This window comes from Schistocerca serialis, chromosome 5, assembly GCF_023864345.2.
Source record: "Schistocerca serialis cubense isolate TAMUIC-IGC-003099 chromosome 5, iqSchSeri2.2, whole genome shotgun sequence".
Classification (NCBI taxonomy): Eukaryota; Metazoa; Arthropoda; class Insecta; order Orthoptera; family Acrididae; genus Schistocerca; species Schistocerca serialis.
This window is the reverse complement of record NC_064642.1, coordinates 154,756,391-154,781,285: the sequence shown is the minus strand read 5'-3', so window position 1 is coordinate 154,781,285 and position 24,895 is coordinate 154,756,391. Positions and strand designations below refer to the sequence as shown.

Sequence of the window (24,895 nt, the reverse complement as noted above, 5' to 3'; positions counted from 1 at the left end):
CAGTGATGTCTTGATTATCTTTACTCCTGGAGCATCGACAGTGGCTTTCATTTTTCCACTGACAAAACCGTCTGTATCAATTTGTGGCAGCGCAATTGGTTTCTCCCACAGTCTTTGCATGATGGGCCTGTTGCTCTTCCATCCGTTGAAACTATGAAATTCCTGGAGCTCATGCTAGATAGGAAAATCTCTTGGTCATCCCATGTGTTGTACCTGGCAGCCTGTTGTATGCGGTCCCTCAATGTCCTGTGTGTCCTCAATGGTACTTCCTGGGGTGCAGATCGAACCACAAGCCTCCGTCTGTACTGGCCCCTTGTCTGTTCAAAACTAGACTATTGACGATTTGTTTGTGTGTCTGGACATCCCTCTCTCGTATGCCATCTCAACACTACCCACCATCGTGGCATCTGTTTGGCCACTGGTGCCTTTTACACTAGCCCAGTTGAGAGTCTGTGTGCTGAAGCTGCTGAACTACCCCTGTCCTATCGCTGTGGCTTTCTCCTCAGCAGGTATGTATGCCGTTTGTCTGCCAAGCGTGGCAACCCATCCTGTGCCGCCTCCTTCGAGGATGCCTTTCATTGTCAGTATGGGTCGCATCCCTCTTCTCTATTACCTCCTGGAGTCGACTTTCATCACTTGCTCCAGCAGCTTAACTTCACACTACCTGCAACATTCCTGGTGGGTGTGAACCCTTCACCACCTTCGCTTCGTGAAGTGGCCTGTGTTAACCTTGGTCTTCATTCCATTCCTAAGGACACTACTCCAGCCTCTCTCTATCACCTTCAGTTTCACAACCTTCGGGTGGAACTTCGCAGTAGTACATTTGTGTACACTGATGGCACTCGGACTGACCCATGGTGTCGGGTATGCCTTTGTCATTGGCATCCATGTCTTTCAGTTTCGGCTTCCAGCACACTGTTCAGTATTTACAGCTGAGCTATTCACCCTGTATCAGGCCATGGAGCACATACGGTAACACGGACATTCCAGTTGTGTCCTCTGACCCGACTCTCTCGGTGCCCTTCAAAGTCTATGTGCGCTGTACACCGCCCATCCATTAGTGTAACGGGTCCAGGAAAACTGCCACTTGCTCACTCTTGGTGGAGCAACTGTAATGTTTATGTGGTTCTTGGTCATGTTGGTCTACCAGGAAATGAGGCTGCTGATGCTGCTGCCAAGACTGCAGCCCTTGTACCACAGCCCACTAGTTCCTATATTCCCTCCAGTGATTGCTGTGTTGCCGTATGTCAGAAGGTGGCGTCCCTTTGGCATCGCCATTGGTCCTCCCTTCATGGGAATAAGCTCCGGATTATTAAACCTCTCCCAGCAGCTTGGACGATCTCCTCTCGGCCCTCCCACCGGGAGGAAATCATTTTAACTAGGTTGCGTATTGGGCACTACCTTTTTAACTATCGTCATTTGACTAGTGGTGCTGCCCCACCACTTTGTACACATTGCACCCAAGTTTTAACTGTCCGCTGCATTCCTGGCGGAATGCCCATTTTTTAACAGCTTACATTCGCACTTGGGCTTGCCGTCTGAGTTACCAGTCGTTTTAGCAAATGATGCACGGGCTGTTGACCGCATTTTACTTTTTATCCATCAATGCAATATGGTGAAGACCATTTAACTATTAGTTTTGGACCTCTGTTTCTGTACTGTGTCTTTTGTAGCTCTTTCTCCACATCCCTGTGTTTATCTTATGTCAACTGGGATTTTTAACTCCTCCCTGTCTTCGTGTTCTCTAGTTTTGACTTGGGCGCATATGACCCCAGTTGTTTTTGCACCATAAAATAAAAACAAACAAACATTGTTGCAGTTAGTTTGTAAAGGCATCAAAGATAGTAGCCCACTGATTATTACTTAATGTATGGGTTTTACATGGCCACATTTGAGCACACAAACATCTAGTGCAAAAGTTGACACACAGTGTTGTACTATCTGATTTAGTATAGAAGTATCCATTACACAGTCTGAAATGTTATAGGCCTTGAACTCAGTAACGAGCTAAATGTAGAATTGATTGCCTTTCTTAGTTTTCAGAAAAATGTAGCACACAGCTATTACATGGCATTTTTGCTCAAAACACTGAGGCAGCTTTCCCTTTGAGTATAATCCTGTGAAGTAATATCGTGAAGGGAAAAATGACCTTTTCAGCGGTTTCCCACTAAGATGTTTGCTTGAATTCCATAAAAACTGATGGAAATAATTCAATCAATGAGTTTGGGCTGAGAGTGAGCCGTGGTGATCTCCTGGGCCAGCAATTATTTGAAGCTCTCCATCTCTCGCCATAAGTGTTAAGACTGCTGTAGCGTCTGCTGAATCAGCAAGATGATGGAATGTGTCTATAACTGTTCCACAATTTTGCATCTACCGTTGTCCTGAAACATGATAAAATCACAGTTTGTATTGCCTATATTGTGGTGTATATGTTTGTCATCAATGCACTGGTTCTGTGAAGTGCCTTGTGGCACCATGGTGATAGCTAATGTCCTATTAACAACTGTAACACGGGGGGCCATTAAAAGATTTTATTCCTAAATGTTGAGGTTACAAGTTCACATGAGTGAACTAGTTGCCATGTCTTGCAACATTAATTTAATAGACTTTGTAGTTGAACAAAGTTTAATAAATATTATACAAAAATAAATTTTGAAATGACTTAAAAAGAGCCTGCTCCTAAGTGGACTTGCTGATATTGACTGTAATAGTTAACTATGAGAGAAACTAAGGTTCACAGATACAATATACACGTGCATATGGCTTGTGTCCCTGTACAAGGGAAAATGACAGCTGAATGTTGCATCCATTCCTTGTCTGCATGTTCTACTCCGAAAGATGGCACCACATTCCTGGTTGGCACTTGGGCGATAGAAGGGATGGTGGTGACGGGGTGGACGTGTTCTGGGGTGTGTTGCAGAAAAGTTTGATGTATGGTATTGGAAAGGGCTCATGAAAGGTTGCTCCACTAATAGAGTGAAGCTCTGTCAGGGTATTGTAGATAGTGACAACTTACGGCATTAGTGACAACTTAGGGCATGATGATCTCATGAAGACTACTATGCTGACTACGTAATCACTGACAAGGGAACCTTCCCATCAGACCCTCCTCAGATTTAGTTATAAGTTGGCAAAGTGGATAGGCCTTGAAAAATTGAACACAGATCAATTGAGAAAACAGGAAGAAGTTGTGTGGAACTAAGAAAAAAATAAGCTAAATATACAAACTGAGTAGTCCATGTGCAAGATAGGCAACATCAAGGATAGTATTAGCTCAGGAGCGCTGTGGTCTCGCGGTTAGCGTGAGCAGCTGCGGAAGGAGAGGTCCTTGGTTCGAGTCTTCCCTTGAGTGAAAATATTGCTTTCATTATTTTCGCAAAGTTGTGATCTGTCCATTCGTTCATTGACGTCTCTGTTCACTATAATAAGTTTAGTGTCTGTGTTTTGCGACCGCACCGCAAAACCGTGCGATTAGTAGACGAAAGGACGTGCCTCTCCAATGGGAACTGAAAACATATGATCGCAAGGTCATAGGTCAACTGATTCCTCCACAGGAAAACACGTCTGATATATTCTATATGACACTGGTGACGGCATGTGCGTCACATGACAGGAATATGTTGTCGACCCACCTAACTTGTACACTTGGCGAATGGATAAAAAGATTCTTCTACCTTGCCCGATTTTGGTTTTCTTGTGGATGTGATAATGACTCCCAAAAAAGTGATGAAAACATAATGGACGAACAGATAATAATTGTCTGATAATAAAAAATTAAAATTTTCACTCGAGCGAAGACTTGAACCAAGGATCTCTCCTTCCACAGCTGCTCACGCTAACCATGGGACCACGGCACTCCTGAACTGAAATTATCCTTGATGTTTCCTATCTTGCGCATGGACTACTCAGTTTGTATATTTTGCTTATTTTTTTCTTAGTTCCACACAACTTCTTCCTGTTTTCTTGATTGATCTGTGTTCCGTTTTTCAAGGCCTATCCACTGTGCCAACTTATAACTAAATCTGAAGTGGGTGCGATGGGGAGGTTTCCTTGTGAGAAGATGCATTAGCAAGGTACCTCACAAGATGAAGTACCAATGTATACTTCTTAGGACAAAGTGGATATGGCTGTCATTGCTACAAACCTCTGTGGCTGATAGGGGGCTGATAGGGGCACTGGCATTCTGTCCCTCACACATAGTGCTGCCATTGGTAAAACCTGTAATTCAAGAGTTAATTACTGTGTGGTCAGAATTTCTGTCTCTGTTGCGTGCTAGGTGTCGTGCTTGAATCGGGTACTAGAAGTGTGCCATGTACCTCCCATAAATACCACACTCCTAGTAGGGGGAAGCTGATAAGGTATAATGCTCTAATGTATCACTGAGGATAATGTGGTTGGATATTGTTCATTTCCTTTTCCAAGATCTAATCCTGGCATCTGCATTACATTATATGGAGATTAAGTAGGAAAGTCACTTAAAATATTATACACCCATACAGGATGAGAATGCTTACTGGTAGGGAGAATTTATTTCTATAAAGTGATTTTCAGTCCCAGTCTGTGATGCTGTCTCTTCCTTGGGCAAGGATTCTTAGTCATATAGGTACGTGTGCTCCTCAAATATTTTCATTTTTGCCTGACATTACCTCTCACTTTGCTTGATGAAACCTCAGATTCTAAGTAAGTAATTTTACTACTTTTCGAATCAATGTAAACTCAAAGTTGGAATATCAACAACATTAGGAAAATGATAGATTTCTACTTACAGTAGATATGTCCCTTAGAGTTTGCAGACAGGCTTTCCTAATATTGTTACCCCTTTTTAATGAGATGTATGCTGCCAATTTTCTTTCCATTTCAATTTTGCTAAAACATGTGTTAGGAGAGGCTTTTACGAGTTGTGATTAATTCCATGAGATCATCATGAACATGTTTCAGGTGTAATGCTTAACAGCCTGAAATCCGAAGTGCCCTGTGAAGTACTGCCGTGGAGAGTAACAATTTAGTCTCAAAGGGGTACACGAATGTAATTGAAACATAATTTTGATGTAACTGACTGCAAATGGTGCCAGCAAACAGAGTTGAATTAGTCATATAGTCTTCTTAATCAGCAATGTGAAATGTAAAAAAGTGACAGGCATACAATAGAAAGCAAAAAATTAGCTTTAGATGTTAGAATTTGCTACTCACCATATAGTGGAAACGTCCGGTCAAATACAGGCACAACAAAAAGACTGTTGTTCCTGTCTGAGACTCGGAATTTCTACTACATGGTGATTAGCAATCTCTCTTTTCCATAATACTGTCTTTATTCCATCTTGGATTTGCTATTGTTTGATTTAGCTTTACACATCAGATCTTCAGTTTATCTGGTCTGTACTTGGATTTGGTATCTTTCTCCATTGTTGGGTGCATTCACTTTTAGGACATTAGGAATGCATAGTGCATTCTGTCCTGTCATATTTTTACTCTTATATCTGTAAAACCTATGTTTCTGTATGATGTACAGTTGCCTATTAATTCTAGCAGAAAAAATGTTTCGGGTTTGAAGGGAAGTTACTTCTGAAATATATAATACTGATTGTCATCCAAGAACAGTCCAGTTGTTTCATGAATTCTTTGTTGCCTGGAATAAATAGCTGTTAGCATCAGTACAATAACTGTGTTAAAATGATTCTTGTAGCTTGAAAATAAAGTATCGAGTTCTACGTTTCAATTTCTATGTTAGTTTATATTCTGTTGTATTCAGTGTTACATTTGTGGTTGTTAATTGTACCTCTTTGTATTGTTTCTTCCACTAGAACCAGGTTTCTATGAAGATGGAAAATTTGGAATTCGCTTGGAGAATATTTGCAGAATAGTTCCAGCAAATGTGCCATATAAATTTAAAGATCACAAATTCCTCACATTTGAAACAGTAACTTTAGTCCCAATACAGACGAAAATGCTGGTACGTGAAATGCTGACTGATAAAGAGGTAGGTCACTATTATTAAAACTTTAAGACGAAAGGTTTAGTATGTTAATAAGTATATTTTATTCGGCTTGCCTGTTCGCCCTTTCAGGTAGCTGAAGTGCTGTTCAGCAGAAGTGTGCCGTAAAACTATTTTGTCAGATAAATAATCTTAAACCTTGTAGAAACATTTTAAGGATCTCAGGAGTCTTACACTCACTTCCTAATGGATTTCCTCCTTAATGATTTTTGTTGCTGTTAATAAATAAAGATTAATATCAATTGTACTGTGATGTACACAATCACATTACAAGAGAGACAAATTTTCACGTTAACTTCCCCTTCTTATCCAGAGTTCAGAATGGAGTTACATACTCTTGTGTTAAGATATTCCACTAGCTCCCATGTAATATAAAACAAAAAATCTTATTAGCCACTCTTTCTACAAATTTTCTCAATATCTAGAATCACGGACTGAAAAGTTGTGTTAGCTACATGGCAATATTATAAGTAGAATTGTCAGTATGTATAGAGGTAAAATATTTTCTTTGGAGAATACCACTTTAATCAAGTAAATATTAAGCTACTAGTAGCAGGAAAACAGAAGCTGTAAAGTAAAACTGAGGAAGCAGAAGCTTTTTTCAAAATAGATTTCTTGCTAATTTACTCAATTAAATTTATGTGGGATAAGTGTGAATAGCATTAAGCAGCTTATTATAGTTTCTACAATGTCTACCCCTAATGTTAATGTACTGTGACTCCATCCACATCCTGGAAGGTTAATCTTCTTGATAGAGTCTACAGAAAACAGTGAATGAATGAATGAATGAATGAATGGATGGTGATGTAAAATGAGATCCATACCCAGCAAGAACCTGCGCATAAATTGCAGAAGACCAACACTTCTTACAATAAAGATATGACTTATTGAGTTTGAAATCGAGAAAAGTTTTAGGTATTTTGCTGAAGCAAGTGATTTATGCTCTGCTTCTGCATTTTTTATTAAAGCATTTTTACATTTCTTATGTTCAACAAGTTTCTTTATTATGTGTGCCTGCATCTGAAATTGCTTGAAGAAAACTTCCACATATTTTGACAATGTAGAGTATGAAAATGTTTTGACAATTGAAAATTTATGCCATTTTGGGACTTGAAACCAGATTTCCTGATTTCTGCAAGCAGTTGCTTTAACTGTTAGGCTATCTTCCAGGCTAGACTCAAACTTTCGTTAGTGTGATTCCAGGCTTGCCTCAAACTTTCGTTAGCGTGATTCCAGGCTAGCCTCAAACTTTCATTAGCGTGATTCCAGGCTAGCCTCAAACTTTCATTAGTTTGATCCCAGGCTAGCCTCAAACTTTCATTAGCGTGATTCCAGGCTAGCCTCAAACTTTCATTAGCGTGATTCCAGGCTAGCCTCAAACTTTCATTAGCGTGATTCCAGGCTAGCCTCAAACTTTCATTAGTTTGATCCCAGGCTAGCCTCAAACTTTCATTAGCGTGATTCCAGGCTAGCCTTAAACTTTAATTATCACTAATGTTCCTACCTATGATTTGCTGACACTACTACCAGTGGTCATCCCACAGGATATATGCTAATAGCAACTTTGGGAGCACATATGTAATGAATATGTTGTGATGAAATATGGGTTCAAGTCTTGGTCTGGCACAAATTTTCAATTGTCACAGCACATTGATTAAATTTCGCATTCCTGAACTGTTCTCTACAGTACACACTAGGACCAATAAAACACAATGGTGCACCCCAAAGGAAACTGAATGGGATGGAAAATGGTAGAAATGATGTACATGAACAGACAAACAAAGGATTACAATTTCAGAAAAATTTTATGATTTATTCAACCCAGAACTTCACAAATTGAGCAACTCTATAATGCATTGGTCAACATCTGGCTCTTATGCAAGCAGTTATTTGACGTGGCATTGATTGATAGTTGTTGAATGTTGTCCTGATGGATACAGTGCAAAATTCTGTCCAATTGGTGCATCAAAATTGCAAGCTGGTTGGTGAGGGGTGCCAATAATGCTCCAAATGTTCTCTGTTGGGGAGAGATCTGGTGACCTTTGCGGCCAAGGTAAGGTTTGGCAAGCATGAAAACAAACAGTAGAGACTCTCGCCATGTGTGGGTGAGCATTATCTTGTTGAAATGTAAGCTAGCCATGGAGGGCAACAAAACAGGGCATAGAATATTGTCAACATAATGCTGTGCTGTATGGGTGCTGCAGATGACAACCAAAGGGGTCCTACTATGAAAAGATACTGCAACATGGGCCATCACTCCTAGTAGTCAAGCTGTATGGCAGGTGACAGTCAAGTTGCTGTCTGGGTTGTCTCCAGATACATCTTCAGCCTGGAATCTTGTTTACTTGAGTAGAATTGTCTTAATTGATGAGTTCCACTTCGAATTGAGCCTCGATCACCAGCAAAGTTGTTTCTGGAGATGTCCCAGACAGTCGTGAGATGCCAACCTGACTGTTGTCTGCCATATGGCGTGACAACCATGTGTGATGGTCTGGGCTGCCTTTTCATTTCATAGCAGGTCGTCTTTGGTTGTCATCCACAGGGCCCTTACAGCACAGCGGTATGTCAACAATATTTCACAACCAGTTTTTTTTACCTTCATTGTCAGTCATCGTGGGCTTACATTTTAGCAAGATAGTGCCCTCCCACACAAGGTGAGAGTTTCTACTGCTTGTTTTCGTGTTTGACAAACACTATCTTGGCCAGCAACATCACTAGATCTCTCCCCAGTTGAGAACGTTTGGAGCTTTATGGTCAGGGCCATCCAACCAGCTCAGACTTTTGGACAGAATTGGACACGATACCTCAGTAGTATATCCAACAACTGTGTTAATCAATGCTCAGCTGAATAGCTGCTTGCATAAGGACCAAAGATGGACCAAAGTGTTATTGATTTGCTCAGTTTCTGTAGCTCTTTCTCTTGAATAAATCATCAAATTTTTCTGAAATTGTAATCATTTGTTTCTTTGAGCATGTACATGTTGTCAGACAATTTCCACCCCATTAGGATAATTCCTACATGGTGTGTCATTTTCTTTGTCTTAGATTGTATTTCTAAGTTATGCCATTGGGCAATAAATTTACATGAAATATGGAGAGAAGTAATAGAAGTTTTTCTAAGCAGTAGCCACATAAGAAAATAATTTTTTACAAGATTAGTTTACACTTCCTGTGAAAAATTATTTAAACACACAGGAATCTATAGGCAATGGAAATGTATATGGAATATGTCTAATTTTATAAGGAATATTTATTTTTAAATTTGTCCTAGGTGGCGTACCTAAATGACTACCATAAGCAGTGCCGTGAAAAGGTTGGTCCCCTGTTGAAGAAGATGGGTCACCACGAAGCATGGGAATGGCTTTGTCGTGAAACAGAACCAATTGTTTGATTGCTACAAATTTTGTCTTCCATTTCAATTAATTTTGTCTTGAGCCAAAGGGTTACAGTTCAGATATGGTGGCATTATCTCATTTGGTTGTATTGCTGTCTAGAAGTATTATGCATTTATAAATGTTAAAATGTGTGATCATTTCTCTTGCATTTATATTAACGAAAAGTATGTTTGGTATAATTTTACTGGCAAAGGCAATTTCAAACTGTGTTTTATTCACACATTATTTAACTATGGAAATCCCAAAGAACTTAAAATGTAATATATGCCATTCATATTCTGTTTACAGCTCGTATTTGGGTATATTCTTGTAATTTTTAATAAGAGTGTTTTTTTTTTTTAAATGATACATATCATATTTTCAGCAAAAATAAATGATTTGACTGTGCCATATATTGAGTAAAGCTATATGATGAATGGATATTGAGTCTTTAACTGTGATTATGATGGGTGCAGAAACAAAATTAATGTGCATTTTGAAACGGTAACAGACTGATTACTGGTACATAGTTTGCAATTTTGTACTTAACAATTAACACACAAAAACAATTGTACATATCAGTAAAATTTTAGAAGTTGTTTTACATGTAGAGTCAGTACCATATTATATTCTTTCATAATAAATATTTCAGTTTACAAAATATAATCTTTGTTAATTTATTTCTACATTTAAAACTTGACCAGTTGAAAAAATCCAAGTCAATATAAGATACGTAATGATGGTCATGTCTTCATGTTGTTGAAAAAAAAATATTAATGAAATTGAAACTTTTGGTATCTCACACATTGTTCCAAATAGTGTGCAGAATATACCAAGGGGAAGAAGGTAATCAAAGGATGAGCTGGAAACTAGTAATGTATTAACCATTACATATAAATGATCTAAGAAACAACTATAATGAATAAAAGAACATAAAATGTGTAGCAACTCCCTAAACCTGTGTTATGAATTAAATAGTTAAACAAGAACCAGCATGGATAAAGCTATGTATTTCTCTGTAATAATTTAACGTTTTGGACGACTTGAAGTGGTGTAGTATGTGTGCAAACTTCAACTTCTTTAACAATATGACTTACTTTAGATGGTCGGCCGACTTTCCTAGCTGGTTAGCTTGCTGCTGCAAACTCCCTTTCTCTTCTTCTCTGTAGTATATTACTGGGAACAGAAATTTCTCAAGACTCTTTCTACTTATAGAAATAAGTAGATGTATGCAGTTTCTTTTGCTTCACAAAATGACGTATATTTAAAGATCATACTTTTACAAATCTCACTCTTCACATGAAAGTCTCCTTGCGTGTCCAAACGTTAGAAATACAGTTACATATAAAACAGAGTTGCCTTGCTAACCACGAATCTATTATACAGAAATCATACACCTGTCTTGCCTCTAGCAAGTTAAAGTTAAAAGTTACCAAAAATCTTTTTCCAGTCAATTGTTCTTTCATCACTAACAATAGTCACAGTTACAAAACAGCACAGAATAACACAGAAGTTAACTAGCTCTGCCGTGCGCTTTCATTACAAGTTCCATGGACCGACCAACAAGTACTTCATGGTGCCGTTAGACCGCCATGGCTACAGTCTTCTCACGATAAACTTCAAACCTGCGCGCGCGCCCACACACACACACACACACACACACACACACACACACACACACACACACAGGTGACGCGCAGTAGATAGGGTTCCTTTCTCCCACTCACATCTAAAATATCTCCCCCCCCCCAGATCGAACACGCGATATTTTATACAATCATTAGGTACATTAATATCAGATAATAAAAAATCCACATTTCAACAGTGTACATTTCTTTTCAGTCGTAAATTTCAGTTGTTTGACGCATGAGTAATGTTTGTGCTACTTTTCCTAAGTGTGTACTAATTGTAGTATTTTATTGTAGTTTGGAGGAACTCTGGGCAAAATGAAAGTGTTTTTTTGACACTTGTAAACTTCCATAAAATGTAATAATGCTAGTTGTGCATGGAATTCAAACTTATCAGAATAATCCCTATAAAATGTGTGGTTTCTGTCACGATACTGTCCCCTTCTCCCAGGACCAGTACCTATACCTTGCATGTGGGTTGACCTTGGAGAGCACTTCTCCTTTCCATTCTGGTATATATAAGAACTATGATGATTCTATATTGAGTGTTCGTAAAAAGGAGGTGTAAGTAATGAAAGAGAATGCAAGTAAGATTGGAGTTAATCATGATGCTTATTTAAGAAAAGTCAATGTAGCAAATACTCTGATAAATTGATGAACAAGAGGATAGTGAGACTTGAATTATAGGTAGACCTAGCATATACTAAGGGTACAGGAGTTGAGAAGTAGAGGACTCCAGGGATTAAATGATGTATTATAAAAGTGAATGTGAAGTGTAAAATAGATTCGTAGCTTTACCAGAAAATAATTAATTACAGTATACATAGAAATGTATACTAGGGTCATGAACCATGAGACCTACTCAGAAAGGATAAGGGGGGTGTACCCGGCATTTGCTAAGTAAATAGGGCAGGTGTACCTACATGGAGATAGGATGACCTGTGGCCTGAAAAACAGGAATGTTTTATGAAGGGGTGTACCTACCAGAACAGAAAGTGGAAGTGCTCTCAAAGGTCAACCCACATGCAAGATATAGATACTGATCCTAGGAGAAGGGGAGAGTATCGTGACAGAAGTTGTATGTTTCCCCAAGTACACACATTCTTTCCCCTACAATATCGGGCAGTTCTCACATCGCCGCAGGTTTCTAGTCTGTAATTTTAATGTTTGTGTATAAATGTAATGTTGTGTGTATGCAGATGTGTGTTCATGTAGTGTGATTCTTCAGCCGTCTTGTCGGAAGATAAGATGTAGGTTATTGGAAACTACGGAAAGGAGGAAGGACTTCTGCAATAGAAGTATGTGAATATGGAAAGAGGGAAAAAATAGATAGGTCCTCTAATGAGAAGTAAGAAAGGAAATAAATAGAAATGGTTGTTAAGATAGAAGAAGAGAAAGAAGATAGTCCCAAAGGCAGGAAACCCTTCCCAACCCCTGTTCCCCATGATCCCTACCTCGCAGGTATTTAAGTGAGAGTCCCCAAAGGAAATCTTAGCAACCTTATGGGAATGGTAAATGGTGAAGAATCAGTCGCACTTGTTTGCGAGGGTTGTCTGAAAGGTGTGATGTGTGTCTTGTGTTAGCCAAGACATATTGGTTGGTGTAAATCATGCTTTACAATACCCATCCCTTTCAAAATTGATACAAACCCTCTCATTTACATCACATCTCATAAAAGGTATAAAATATCCGATACAAATTAGAAAATTATACTGGTACAATAGTCATTCAGTTCGTCACATTATATTTTTCGCAAATATAATATTCTTATTCCGTTTATTTCGTCTAAATCGTTATTTGTTTTATTGTCATATCAAGTTTTCCAAGTAAAGATTACATGATAGTTTAAGATTTTCAAAACAGATGACAGAATAGTTTGATTTGCAAGGAGTTTGGTGCAGAAAAACTATTTTGGAAGACACACTGAAAACAACTCAGGATCAGATGGTCATCATTCCGCCCATTAACTCAGAATGTTAACATCCCTGGGGGATATATGACGCTGCCTGGGTCCCATGGATCCTGTGCAATGGCAAACCAGTAATTCTCTTTAAATCTGTTTTGAAAGTCTCCCCACTGCAAAACAATCACCACTTCACTAGTCAATACCACGTTAGGTGAATTTATTCTATATCCTACTCTATCCTGGATAAGTTTGAATTCTTCCCCCAAGTCATCTATAACCTTGCTGGTATCATTAATTTTGGAAGAAGCAATAGTTGAAATGTTTCCGGAGGTTATTCCCTCGGTAACTTCTCGATATATAAATTGTTCAAATGGTTCCTCCAAACTATATACATTTATAATATCAGAGCTTGCTATCTTCTCTTTGAAGCTTCTTTCTACACTGTCTACTCGTGTACTTACACCTGTACTTTGCTATTGAATCACAGGCATTAATTCGTTATGCTTATCAACGCTCTTTTCAAAGTGGATACCATCCCTTCTTTACAGCATTAAACTTAGCATTACCTACATCCTCCAATGATCCTAACTTTTCATTAATCCCTAATTATACACTATTACATTTCTCCTCAATATTCAATTCTAATCTTTTGTCAGCTTCTGAAAAATATCCTTCCCTTTTTTTTTTTTTTTTCTTTTTTTTTTTAGTGAAGTAGGTAAACATTTGATTTACATGAACGTTTAAAGAATCAGTCAATTCCTTCTTTAAATCTAATTTCAAATTTTCTACTTTACTATTTAAGGTGTCAAATACAGTCTTTAAAACATCCATGCATTCACGTAGATTACTAATTTCTTTGCCCTGTGTGTCAACTTTGGCTTTTAACAAACCTAGATTTGTTGCTTGACTATTCAAGGTTTCACTCTGGTTATTTAGAACTTCACTGTGAGCATTTAAACTAGAATTTCTTTCCCTGGAGTTTCACTCTGAGCATTTGACTGCTGACTCAGGTCATCTAACTTAGTATTTAAAGTTTTACTTTGATCATCTAATCGAGAACTCATTACGCCTAATTCTTCACTTAGTCACTTTTAATTGAGTTTTAATTAGATTTACTAACTCAGGCCAGTCAGGTCCTTCTTTTGTAACTCTCATGGTTGTGACTGGTTCTGAAGTTTCCCCAACTTGCTGTTCGTTATTCATATTTTTACCTGCTTTGGACCTTGTGAGCATTTAAAAATTAAGTATAATAACTACACTAATATAGTTCATGCATCAGTATATACCACATTGTATTCAAACAATAAAGTTCTGTTTTACACTCATCTGGCGTAGAATTTGGGCTGTGTCAATGTGCGGATCTGTAATCAGCACCAGTGAACAGCAATTGGTGCCAACGACGTCAGATGTTGGTTTCCACATCTGCGTCCCTTCGATGTGCGGGACAGCTATCCACTTCCCGCACCAGATCTTCTTAGTCAAAGTGGTATCGGCGTATTTGTTCCTAGAGAAACACATAGGCATCTTCTTCACTATTTCTCAATTCAAATGTTTTATCTTTTTAATACTCAGGCATATCCCGAAGTCTCAGAGCAAATTCTTTATCATGTTTGATTTAGTTGCTATGGCAACATACAACATCCACTTTTCTCATTTTTGGTCTTGGAATTCCTGTTTTTCTAGTCCTTTTTCACTGGTCGCCATGGCCTAACGTTTTGGACGACTTCTCTGCAGTATATTCTGGGAACAGGAATTTCTCAAGACTCTTTCTGCTTATAGAAATAAGTAGACATACACAGTTTCTTTTGCTTCACTTAATGACGTATATTTAAACAACAAACTTTTACAAATCTCACTCTCCACATGAATAAATAGTGTTAAGTAAGTCTCCTCTTGTGTCCAAATGTTATAAACACAGTTACATATACAACAGAGTTGGCTTGCTAACCACGACTGTTATACAGAAATCATACACCTGTCTTACCTCTAGCAAGTTCACGTTAAAAGTCACTAAAAATCTTCTTCCACTCAACTGTTCTTTCATCACTAATAATAGTCACAGTTATAAAATAGCATGGAATAACACAGAAGTTCCTTGGTTCTGCCGTGTGCTTTCATTACGACTTCCACGGACCGACCGACAAGTACTTGTCGGTGCCGTTTGACCGCTGTGTCTACAGTCTTCTCAAGATAAATTTCGAACCTGCACACACCGACAGGTGACGCGCAGTAGATAGGGCTCCTTTTTCCCGCTCACATCTAAAATATCGTGTGTTCGAGACAGTGGAAGGCCGAGTGGCTCTAGAATTTACACTACACTACAATAATTTATCAAGGGTACATTTAAATATAGTTTTGTTGGCTGTCAGATATTTGCTTCAACTGTATATGTAGGTAATCATTTTACAATCATGTTGTCAATGTTTCTAAAGGCAGTGGGAAATATAGCAGAAGCAGAAGATGGTGTACAGTTTCCTTTTGAAAACTACTTATTGAAAAGAAGAGGAATAAAAAACTGGCAAGTACTCACCTCTTCAGCAAATCGTAATTTATCCTTGTATAGGTACCTGAATTTTCCGTCACCATTGTGCACCTCCTTGGGGTTGTAGTCGTGATAGGAAAACATTGTGGGCTTGCAAAAGAAACCATACAGTTCTTTCCTCATGGGGATTAAATGGTGAGGATAACTTCAGTAGTCCCAGACCCACATCAGAAGAGAAGGGAAAACGCCAAAGTAAAGGAACTACAGCTTGTACTGTGTGCCCAAGGTGCCAGCCCAGGAAAAGGGGAGGGGGAGAGAGAGAGAGGGAGAGAGAGAGAGAGAGAGAGAGAGAGAGAGTGTGTTTTTCAGTTGCGGCTTCAAAAGCAATTGATTACCCAAGCAGATGGTTCTGCAACATGATTTGATTGGCAAGCCAACTTTGCTGATGATGATTCAGCCTATACTGGCATGAAGTGGTATATTGTTGTTGCTGAAATGTGACCAACAGATGAAAAAGTCAGCCTCTTTGTAAAATTTAAATAATAAAAAATTACATTTGGGGCCTGGAGGTACCATGTACACCTCTCCTCTCCCTGAAAGAATTCACCATGTGTGAATTCAGAAATCTCAGTAGGGCCTTAAATCTAGTGGTAACTATTTGATTTTCATTTAACAATTCAGTATTATAATTTCATTTACAATTCAGATCTTGAAATGTGTGTAGGGTTAGTACATCATCATGCAGTGACTGAAGTTGGCAACACGACTGTGATGGTGGCTCCGTTACCGAGATAACTGACGTGGGTTTCAAAGAAAGCTTTAAGGGCTTCAAACAACCAAAATGACTCATATGATGAGGATTAGAACATAACATAAAAACCATAAATACAGGTTTACAGGTCGATTTCTATGATGAATAAAGGAACTGAATGATTGACTTCTCTTATTGGAGGAGGTAATGGGTGCAGTGTAATTCATAATAGCATAGGGGCCACATGACACTGAGTTTGTTTATTTATTTATTTACTTATTAATAAGACATGTTCACTGTGTCCCTTGTCCTTACGGTGACTGGGTAACCACCAGGCTGGTACCAATTGGTTGCCAACCTGACAATAAGACTGATTGTAGTCACGGAAAAGAATTTTGAAGTGCAGCAGTTAATCTAACTGTAATCAGGGAAGACTGATGCAATGAAAGTAAAATTTATTTCAAGTTTGCTAGCACCACTAATTACATCCTCTAAGTGATGTTGTAAATATTAAATTGACCACAGAAAAGTTTTATATGGAAAATACGTTAATGCGTGGAAAGCACCAAGCACCTAGTCATATACTTGATTAAATCTTTCTAAGTAATTAGGATGACAAATGAAATTAAATACATTTGCCTAACACAAGTACAAAACAGCTACAAAACATGACAATTCACACTAAGTTGATGTGCCTTATAAACAAATAATAAATAGTTTACTGAAAGGTGATGGTTTGACCCAAATTTTTGTGATCTCAAAACATGGGTAATTAGGTTCAATTAAATTGAATAGAAATATTGTAAACATAATTCATGACAATAAAACATCAAAGGAACAAATAAGTGCAATAATGAAAGACTGTTGTTTGAAACAATCGTAGAAGTAAGCAGTTTTAATTACAGAAAACAATAATTGGTGGTTTTAGATTTTGTGACAGTAGAAAAATAACTGTCATCAACTTTTGCACTGAAACTTGGCCAAAAGACTTCACCATTGGAGTGGCCATATGTATTCTACCACATAGCTTGCCCATGAAACAGCAATATATAGTCATGCTCCATATCAGAATAGTGAGCAGACTCAAGTCACTGCAGGAACAGTTACTTTAAGTAAAATATCGCACTGGCTGAATGCCCTAATAGGGGCAGTTCTCTATATAGTGGCTTGTTGCTACTCGTGTGCCATCAATTAATACAAGGACGTGAACAAATCGGCGTTCTCTGTATCATCTAGAAACGTTGAGACAGGATGCGTATTGAGAAAGAACACAAATTTCAAAATGAATATCAGGAATGATTTGATAGTGGCATTCAAAGTTTGTTTCAATTGTGCAGAGAACCAAAAGTGAGGTCTCAGGATATCACAACGGAATGTTTTGAATAGTAGTCTGCTATTATGTAACATTATTTGGTATGTGTGTAGAGTGAAATTCTGATTGGAACCAAAAAGTGAAATCAGAATGATGTACAGGGTAGTGTATAACTAGCTGATTCTTATATGATGGAATGAATGGTGCGTTAATACAACTATCAGTTGGGCATCAGTCAAATTTGTTATACACGAGACAAATTGTCTTCCGGATATTCAAAGGAGAAATGGAGTCTACAAAAGATGCTGAATTGTCACCCATGCCTACATGGAGACTGAGTGATTGGAGCAGTCCTGGGTGGCACTTATTCAATGGCAGTTGAACAATAGGTGGTTCAGTTCAGCGGAGAATGGGTCTTACTTCTGCATATTCCTTGAAAACAACACAGCAGCCTTGTCCACAGTAATGGCTTGTGATCTGCACTTTCGTAATGCAAGTTTTCAAATTTCTTAAACTTTGAACGTAACTTAGCTACACCAGACAACGATGAAATCTTTGTACTGACAGTGTCTCAAAATAACAAAATAATGCAAGCATATGACTAAACCATTCAATACTAGGACCAGACAATAAAATATATAGGAATAAATAAGAGCAAAACTAGGTTGAAAAGGGCATATTGATTAATTTTGGAATAACGGGGGTGTGTAACATACTAATGCAAAAGTAGTGATGCATTAGTAGGACAGGCACCTACTAGTCATGTGAAACTGACGTATAACAACCACATTACAGCACAGAATGGTGCGCAGCAGAGAAAAGACAACAGCTGTATGGGTGGCATCATTTAGCAGAGGCCAGATGTCCACAACAGGAGCCTATTGCTCACAGCAACAATCCATTGTGGAAGTAGTTCTGCCCAGGCAGCAGCAATATCAAACTAACATGCTTGAAAACCTATAAGGCACGGACGCAATTTTACAAACATGGCAAAAGCACAATACTTAAGCAAAATATTCTACTTAATCAGGGGTCTGATGGGGCGAAAACACACAGCAGAACCATCAATGTGGCTAAACAATATTTTGACATAGAAAAGACTAACATCTCTCACGTAAGATTTAAATTGTACGGAGAGGCAGAACATGAAGATAGTGATGGGAACTTGCTGGTCGCTGTTTAATAGTTTTAGTGCTCATTGGCTTTTGTGGCAAATGGTTCTTTCACAAGTTCCGCTGGATACTCGACTGGCTACCTTTATACTTGGTGACGTGATTAAAATGAACTATAATCTTCCGATCTGGGAACTGTAATTCAGCATTGAAAGGGTGACATGAAATGCAACATCTGAAATGGTCCATCCCAGATGCAAGTAAATTTCTTAGTTCTGCCCAGTTTCATGGCAGTTTGTTGTAACATCATGTAACCTTCTAGTTGATAAAGCAGTATCCTAGCATTCTTGTGATTGTGGATCTGTTACTCCCATGTCACAGTTACATTGTTATGCCATGTGCTTTTAGCCATGTGCTTCACATTTCTGGAATTTATTGCAGGTGGCAACTTCTTGATCTTGATTGGGGAGTGCGTTTTGCAGCCACAAACAGCTTCAAAGGAAGTAGTAAGACATTATTTTAACAACTATTTTTGAATGTGTTCAACCCTGCCATTACCCTTGGGTGAAACGGCATAGTTCTCTACTTCATTATTTTAAGCAATTTACTACCTGTATTATAAGACTGAACATAGAGTTTGTCCCTTGGTCTTTTATAATAGCCTCTAGACTTCCAAATGATAGTATAAAATGAGTGATGAATGCTTTCACAACTGTCTCAGTGGTTATGTCTTCAATTGTGTCATAATAAGATGGTGAGAGAAATGGGCAATGATAGATGAAAGACCTTGGCTTAATTTGGGCCATTATGGGGAACGATCTGATGATATCAAGTGCTACGATTTCAAAAAGTCCTGCTGCCCAGGCAAAGTCTGTAGAGTAGTATTTGGTCTTCATCCTTGTGCTCTCTTAATGCACATGAGACAATTTTGAATGTATTCTTCTACATGTTTCTTTTGTTACGTCCACCTATAATGGCCTGTCATGCGCCCTTGCACAGCATTTTTCCCATTATGACACACACTGTATGCTATCGTGACAGTGGTGCACTTTTGTCCATTTTTTCAAGAGGTGTTTTCTTATATAAATAAGTCTCTTTTAATAAAATCTGGTGAAATAGCCTATTTCTTACACCCAGGCATCGAATTCTTATGTCTTTTTTTTTTTCCTCAGTAAGCATATTGCCTACTTACAGGATCTTAATTTTCCTACCTAAGATACCTGTATTCTGATTCAGCTTACCAGGCTTGTGTCTGACTATGTAGTCATATTCACTGTGGTTTAAAGCCCATCTAACAAGTCTCCTGCTGGAACCTTTTAAATCCAAAAGCCATTGTAAAGCTGCATGATCCATAATTTTTGTGAACTATCCTCTGTATAGGTAATACTGAAAGTAATAAGTGCCAAAAGCAAGTGTCAGAAGTTCCTTATCTGTGGTGTTATAACTTTTCTCAGCTTAATTCAGCTGATGTTATGCATAACTATTTGGCATTTTTTCACCATCTTGAGAGTTTGATAAAAAATGCACCCAATGGCTACATTGCTAGCATCACATGAAAAGATGAAAGGTAGTGCAAAAACTGGATAAGCCAAGACAGATGACCTTGTAAGACTTTTTTTTCTATTTTAACAAACATTCTGGCAATCCACTGTCCAGACAAAAGGAATTCCTTTCTCCAATAATTTTGTGAGGGTTTTGTGGTGGTTGCACAGTTTGCCCCGAAGCAACAATAATAAGTTGTTAATCTGGGAAATTATTGCAATTCCGTAACATTCCTCAGCACTAGAATATTGTTCATTGCATCTTAACTGTGTAACTGGTCTTACACCATTTGCTGAAATTATCTGGCCTAGATGGTGCACTTGTGATTGTGCAAAACTATACTATTCTACTTTCAAATTTAGATTAGTGTCACTAAAACAAGTTAGCATATTTCTCAGTCATTCTGCACGTTCTCTCATCATAATTTAAAATATAGTTATGTCATCCAGGTATACTAGACACATGGTCAGCTTTAAAACTCATAAAAGTACGTCATCAAAATGTTGAATCGTAGCAGTGGTGTTTCAAAGGCAAAAAGGCATGCTTGTATAATCATAATGTCTTTGGGGGGGGGGGGGGTGGACAACAAAAGCTGCATTTCCTGATCTTTTAGAGCTATAGGACTTCGATAGTATCCAGAGTGTGTATCTAAGGCTGTGAAGAATTTGCATTTGCCAGGGAGATGCAAAGTGTTATCAGTCCTTGGTAGGGAATAAGTATCTGATTCCATGACATTGATTGCTCTCATGCCCACACAAATGCAGAAAGCATTTTCCCCATTATTGGTTTTCTTTGGGACTATCACTATGGGACTAAAAAAAATTTTAGTAATCCTGCTCCTAGCAAATCTAAAATATTTGTCTCTACTGTAGGCTGCAAGTGATACAGTAAGTGATATTGTTTCTTGGCTATGGGTGTAGCATCACCTGTAGGGATCTCATGGTAGGTTAAGGAGGTTGCCAGAAGCTTTTTCTTGTCTTCAAACACAAATTCAGCTACAACAGGATACAGTACTTCCTGATCCACCTTCCACAGGTCTTCAAGTTTCTTTTCAGTTTCTACTTTTATATGTGACATTAATGAGGTGGAGTGTATGTAAACAGGTCTTTCAGCCTGTTCATTTTCTTGGTATCTCATCACTATTTACTTCATACACTGGGGTGAGTATTGTACCGCAGGGAATTTTAATATCTCTGCTTCCAAAATTATCTATTGTCAGTGGTAAAAATGTACCCTCTTCTGTCACACTGATTCAAGATAAACTGCACTTCACATGTGTCTGTTTATTGTATAAAATTTCTTTTAATGGATCTCTATCTAAATGATTTTCCAGGTACCAACAAACATTTTCTGAGTTTTGTTTATCTTCAACATTATGGTACATGGTTTAGTAGGTTGTCAGAATTTAACCATTCATTCTGGACTTGCTTGGGTCTTTGTAGTGGGAACACAGTCAAAATGGTGGACATGTCCCCCAATTTAGATTTCTTATGTTCAGAAGTTAATTATGCCTTGGAAATGGAGCATGGAATTGTTGGCTAAAATGTCATCAGAATTGTGGTCATGCTTCCGTACCACTTCAACTGTGAACTAGTTCTTACTTCCATCTATTTGCAGTTCCACATTTTGAAAACCTATTAGGTAAATTACCTTTTTCCCAATCCATCGAGTCTACAAAGTGGTAGTTTTAATTCTTGCCAGTGAGCAGATTTAAAGAACAAAACACTTATTTGTGCACCTGATCACTGATAAAGGTAAATTGGCTACTGCTGATTTTATCTTGGACAGTAACGTTTGTCACCTGAGCAGGTCCTACCCCTCTTACTGGATTTGCTTTGCAGAAGGGGAACTAGGGGCAGTGGCAGAACCAGTCCCTTTCACATTTCCTTTGATCGTGGCTGTAACCTGTGTGGTCAACCAATTGATTCAGTAAAGATTGATCATTTGCTTTCTCGTGTCCACTATTTCCGCAACACGCACATGCCGGTGCTAAATGCTCAGCTGCCTTGTGACCTGGGTGGTTGCAACATGTTCAGTGAACTTCCCCAATGAATGTGCATTTAGTGGACTTTACCCTTGTGGAAAAGTGGATGAAATGTTGGGACTCCTTGCATAGAAACACAAGTTGTACAACCCCTCTTAGTGTGCTCTGTAGAGCACCTACCTGAGGGTCAATCCTACAAATGAATACATCTACACAATGGGCTTCTGATTCACTCAGTAGTACCTCATTTCTTTCATTAATTTGACCTAGTACATATGTACGACATGACATGGCCCTTATTCAATCTGTAATACCAGTATTGATTATAAGTAGTTTATACAATGTAATTATGTGTGAGTAAGTATGAAGTAGTTGTTCTTTACCGATTAAGTTCATTGAGTTGTGAAAGAAAATTTGATATGTGTAACATAGGTAATAAAAAAACTTTAAAGATGTTTGAAATTAATGAAATTTTGTAAACTATTCATGTTTATAAAAGAAAATTTGTAATCTGAATACTGGTTCATACTTACGGAAATTGTATGATGTAACTTAAAAGACGTAGGGAACCCCTTCTACTACGGAAGGGGCTTGACGCGTGGGAAAAGGTCAATCTGGGCAGCAAGAGAGAGAGCACATTATGCTGTCAGTGGCTAGACATTGTACTGTTAACAACACGGGTACCAAGTGAGGCATTTGGAAGCCAATTTATGTTGAAATTGCCTCGGATGTGGTTTTGACTGGCATATGGTGCTCTTGTTATCATGGAATGGCTCTGAAATGAAGGAAACACATTGTCAAGAAGAATTTAGAAAGAGCATTCAACTCAAAGAGCATGGGACCACATGCTTGCCACCACTGTTGCGTCTCTGCTCCACCAACTGCAGGAATTCAGATATGTGTAACAGTTTGGACCAGTATATTGATGTGAGTGTGTGTGTGTGTTTTTTTTTTTCAATAATAATGCCAATGACATAACACTGTGTTTGCACCTTAAAATTTGGGCTAATTGCAAACAATAGCAGGGTCCTGTTCTTAACGTACAGATAACCAAGCATCCTCTTTCTGAAAAAATAATGGTTTGTTGTTGCACTGAAGGTGCCAAAGTTCAGTGCTAAAATATCTGAACGTTGTTATCCAAGCTACCTGCCTCACAGGTGGTAAGATTCTCAAATTGAAAGATAATTGGTTTTTTTGTTGCTATTAAAGGAAATCTGTGACATTGCTAATAATGAAGGCATAACAAGCATAGGTGTAGGATTATTTAATTTCAGTTGTGGTTTGTATGTGTTAACTGAAATCAGAACTCTTTCCATGCCCAGTTTTGGTCCAGTGTATCTTTAGTAAAATCTTAATGTTGAATTAGTACTGAATCAATTAATGATTGCAATAGTAACTTTTATTGCTGTGAGTGAAGTATTCTGGTATGTTTTCTGGTTTATGTTTATGGTATGTTTTCTGGTTTATGTAAAAGCTGTCTATGCTAAACACTACTTAGTTCGGTTGTTAGTTGTGTGTATCCATTGCACTATTTAAAAGGAGCATTAACGAAAGTCACTTTAGCAGTCCATGTTCATTTTTCTTTAAACTTAATGTTTCAAAGTGTTATGCCTAATTACCATTGATTATTTCATTTGTATGCATTTTATTACTTTCATTATCTCCAAAACTTAGTCTGTTAGTCTTTCTAACTTGCCATAGAAATGAAAATACTGTTCGATACCCTCTGCCCATTAGGTTAACACATGGTCAAACTTCAAAAAATCCTTCCAGAGGGTAATGCTAGATTGCAATAGAGCGTTATATTTGACGCAAACTTGCAGTAACAGTGTTAAAAGTCAACAAAGCGCTCTAAACCCTATCCAGAATTTTGGTGTAGCATGCAAAGTTTGTCCCTATAGAAGCTTATGTTTTGCTTATTCCCATATCTGTCCAATAGCCCTTTTGCAAGGCTGTCAGATGCCTTGGTATTTCTCAGCCCTTTCACAGAATTTACATAAGAATGAGTCTGTTCTTGCATCTTCAGATTAGCATTCCCTATCAACACTTCATCACCCCATGTGGGCAGTTTCCCTGCATCTGTTAACTTTTTCATGAAAGTGTAGCCATTTTTGCCTGGTTTACCCATGAAGGTGGTCACCAGTGAACATACTGCAACATCAATTACAGGCTGGGATGGAACCAGCTGTGGCAACTTCGAAAATGGGAAAGTGAGACTAACTGTGGGCACAGTGCTGCTTTGCAGCACTGCATTCGTTAGTGCCCCATTAAGGTGCCTTTTCAGGTCTTCCTTCACCATCCAGATCTGATCTAACCTTGCTTGCATTCTTGATCCATCTTCAGCAGTCCCTGTAACCCGGTGGTGGGCATCCCTTTAAATCACACACATCAAAACAAACAAAAAGTCTTCAACATCATGTGTTGATTATTTTTGAAAACATTGTTGGAGATATCAGTGATCTCATTATATCATCCGAAAATAGTTACAACAGTCTAGATTGCAAGGTAAATTTATTCAAAGATGACCGGTTTCAACCACCACATGATCATCTTCGAACTACAACCATTTTGACAGACAATGGCTGTGTATGGAGCAGGAACTCCTGAATGATGATAGTCAACTGCTCACCATATTTACTTGTTGACCATTGTCATTCAGTAGTTCATGCTCCATACACAGCCATTGTCCATCATAATAGATGTAGGTCTGAAGATGATCATGTGATGATCGAAACTCATCATCTTTGAATGAATATGCCTTGCAATCTATACTGTGATAATTATTTTCAAAGATTATATGTGTTGATTGACA

At 38.2% G+C, this 24,895-nt stretch overlaps 1 protein-coding gene across 6 annotated transcripts in view; it reads left to right on the top strand.

Annotated features, from left to right (window-relative positions):
* Positions 1-10,032, top strand: part of LOC126480877 (xaa-Pro aminopeptidase 1) — a 142,374-nt gene extending 132,342 nt beyond the window's left edge. For all 6 annotated transcript variants that reach the window (XM_050104262.1, XM_050104264.1, XM_050104260.1 and 3 more), the window contains 2 exons: positions 5,802-5,977; positions 9,264-10,032. In XM_050104262.1, coding sequence (XP_049960219.1) covers positions 5,802-5,977; positions 9,264-9,383 — 296 coding nt within the window. In that variant the 3' untranslated portion in view covers positions 9,384-10,032. The remainder of the gene's footprint in view (positions 1-5,801; positions 5,978-9,263) is intronic.
* Positions 10,033-24,895: the final 14,863 nt, after the last annotated feature.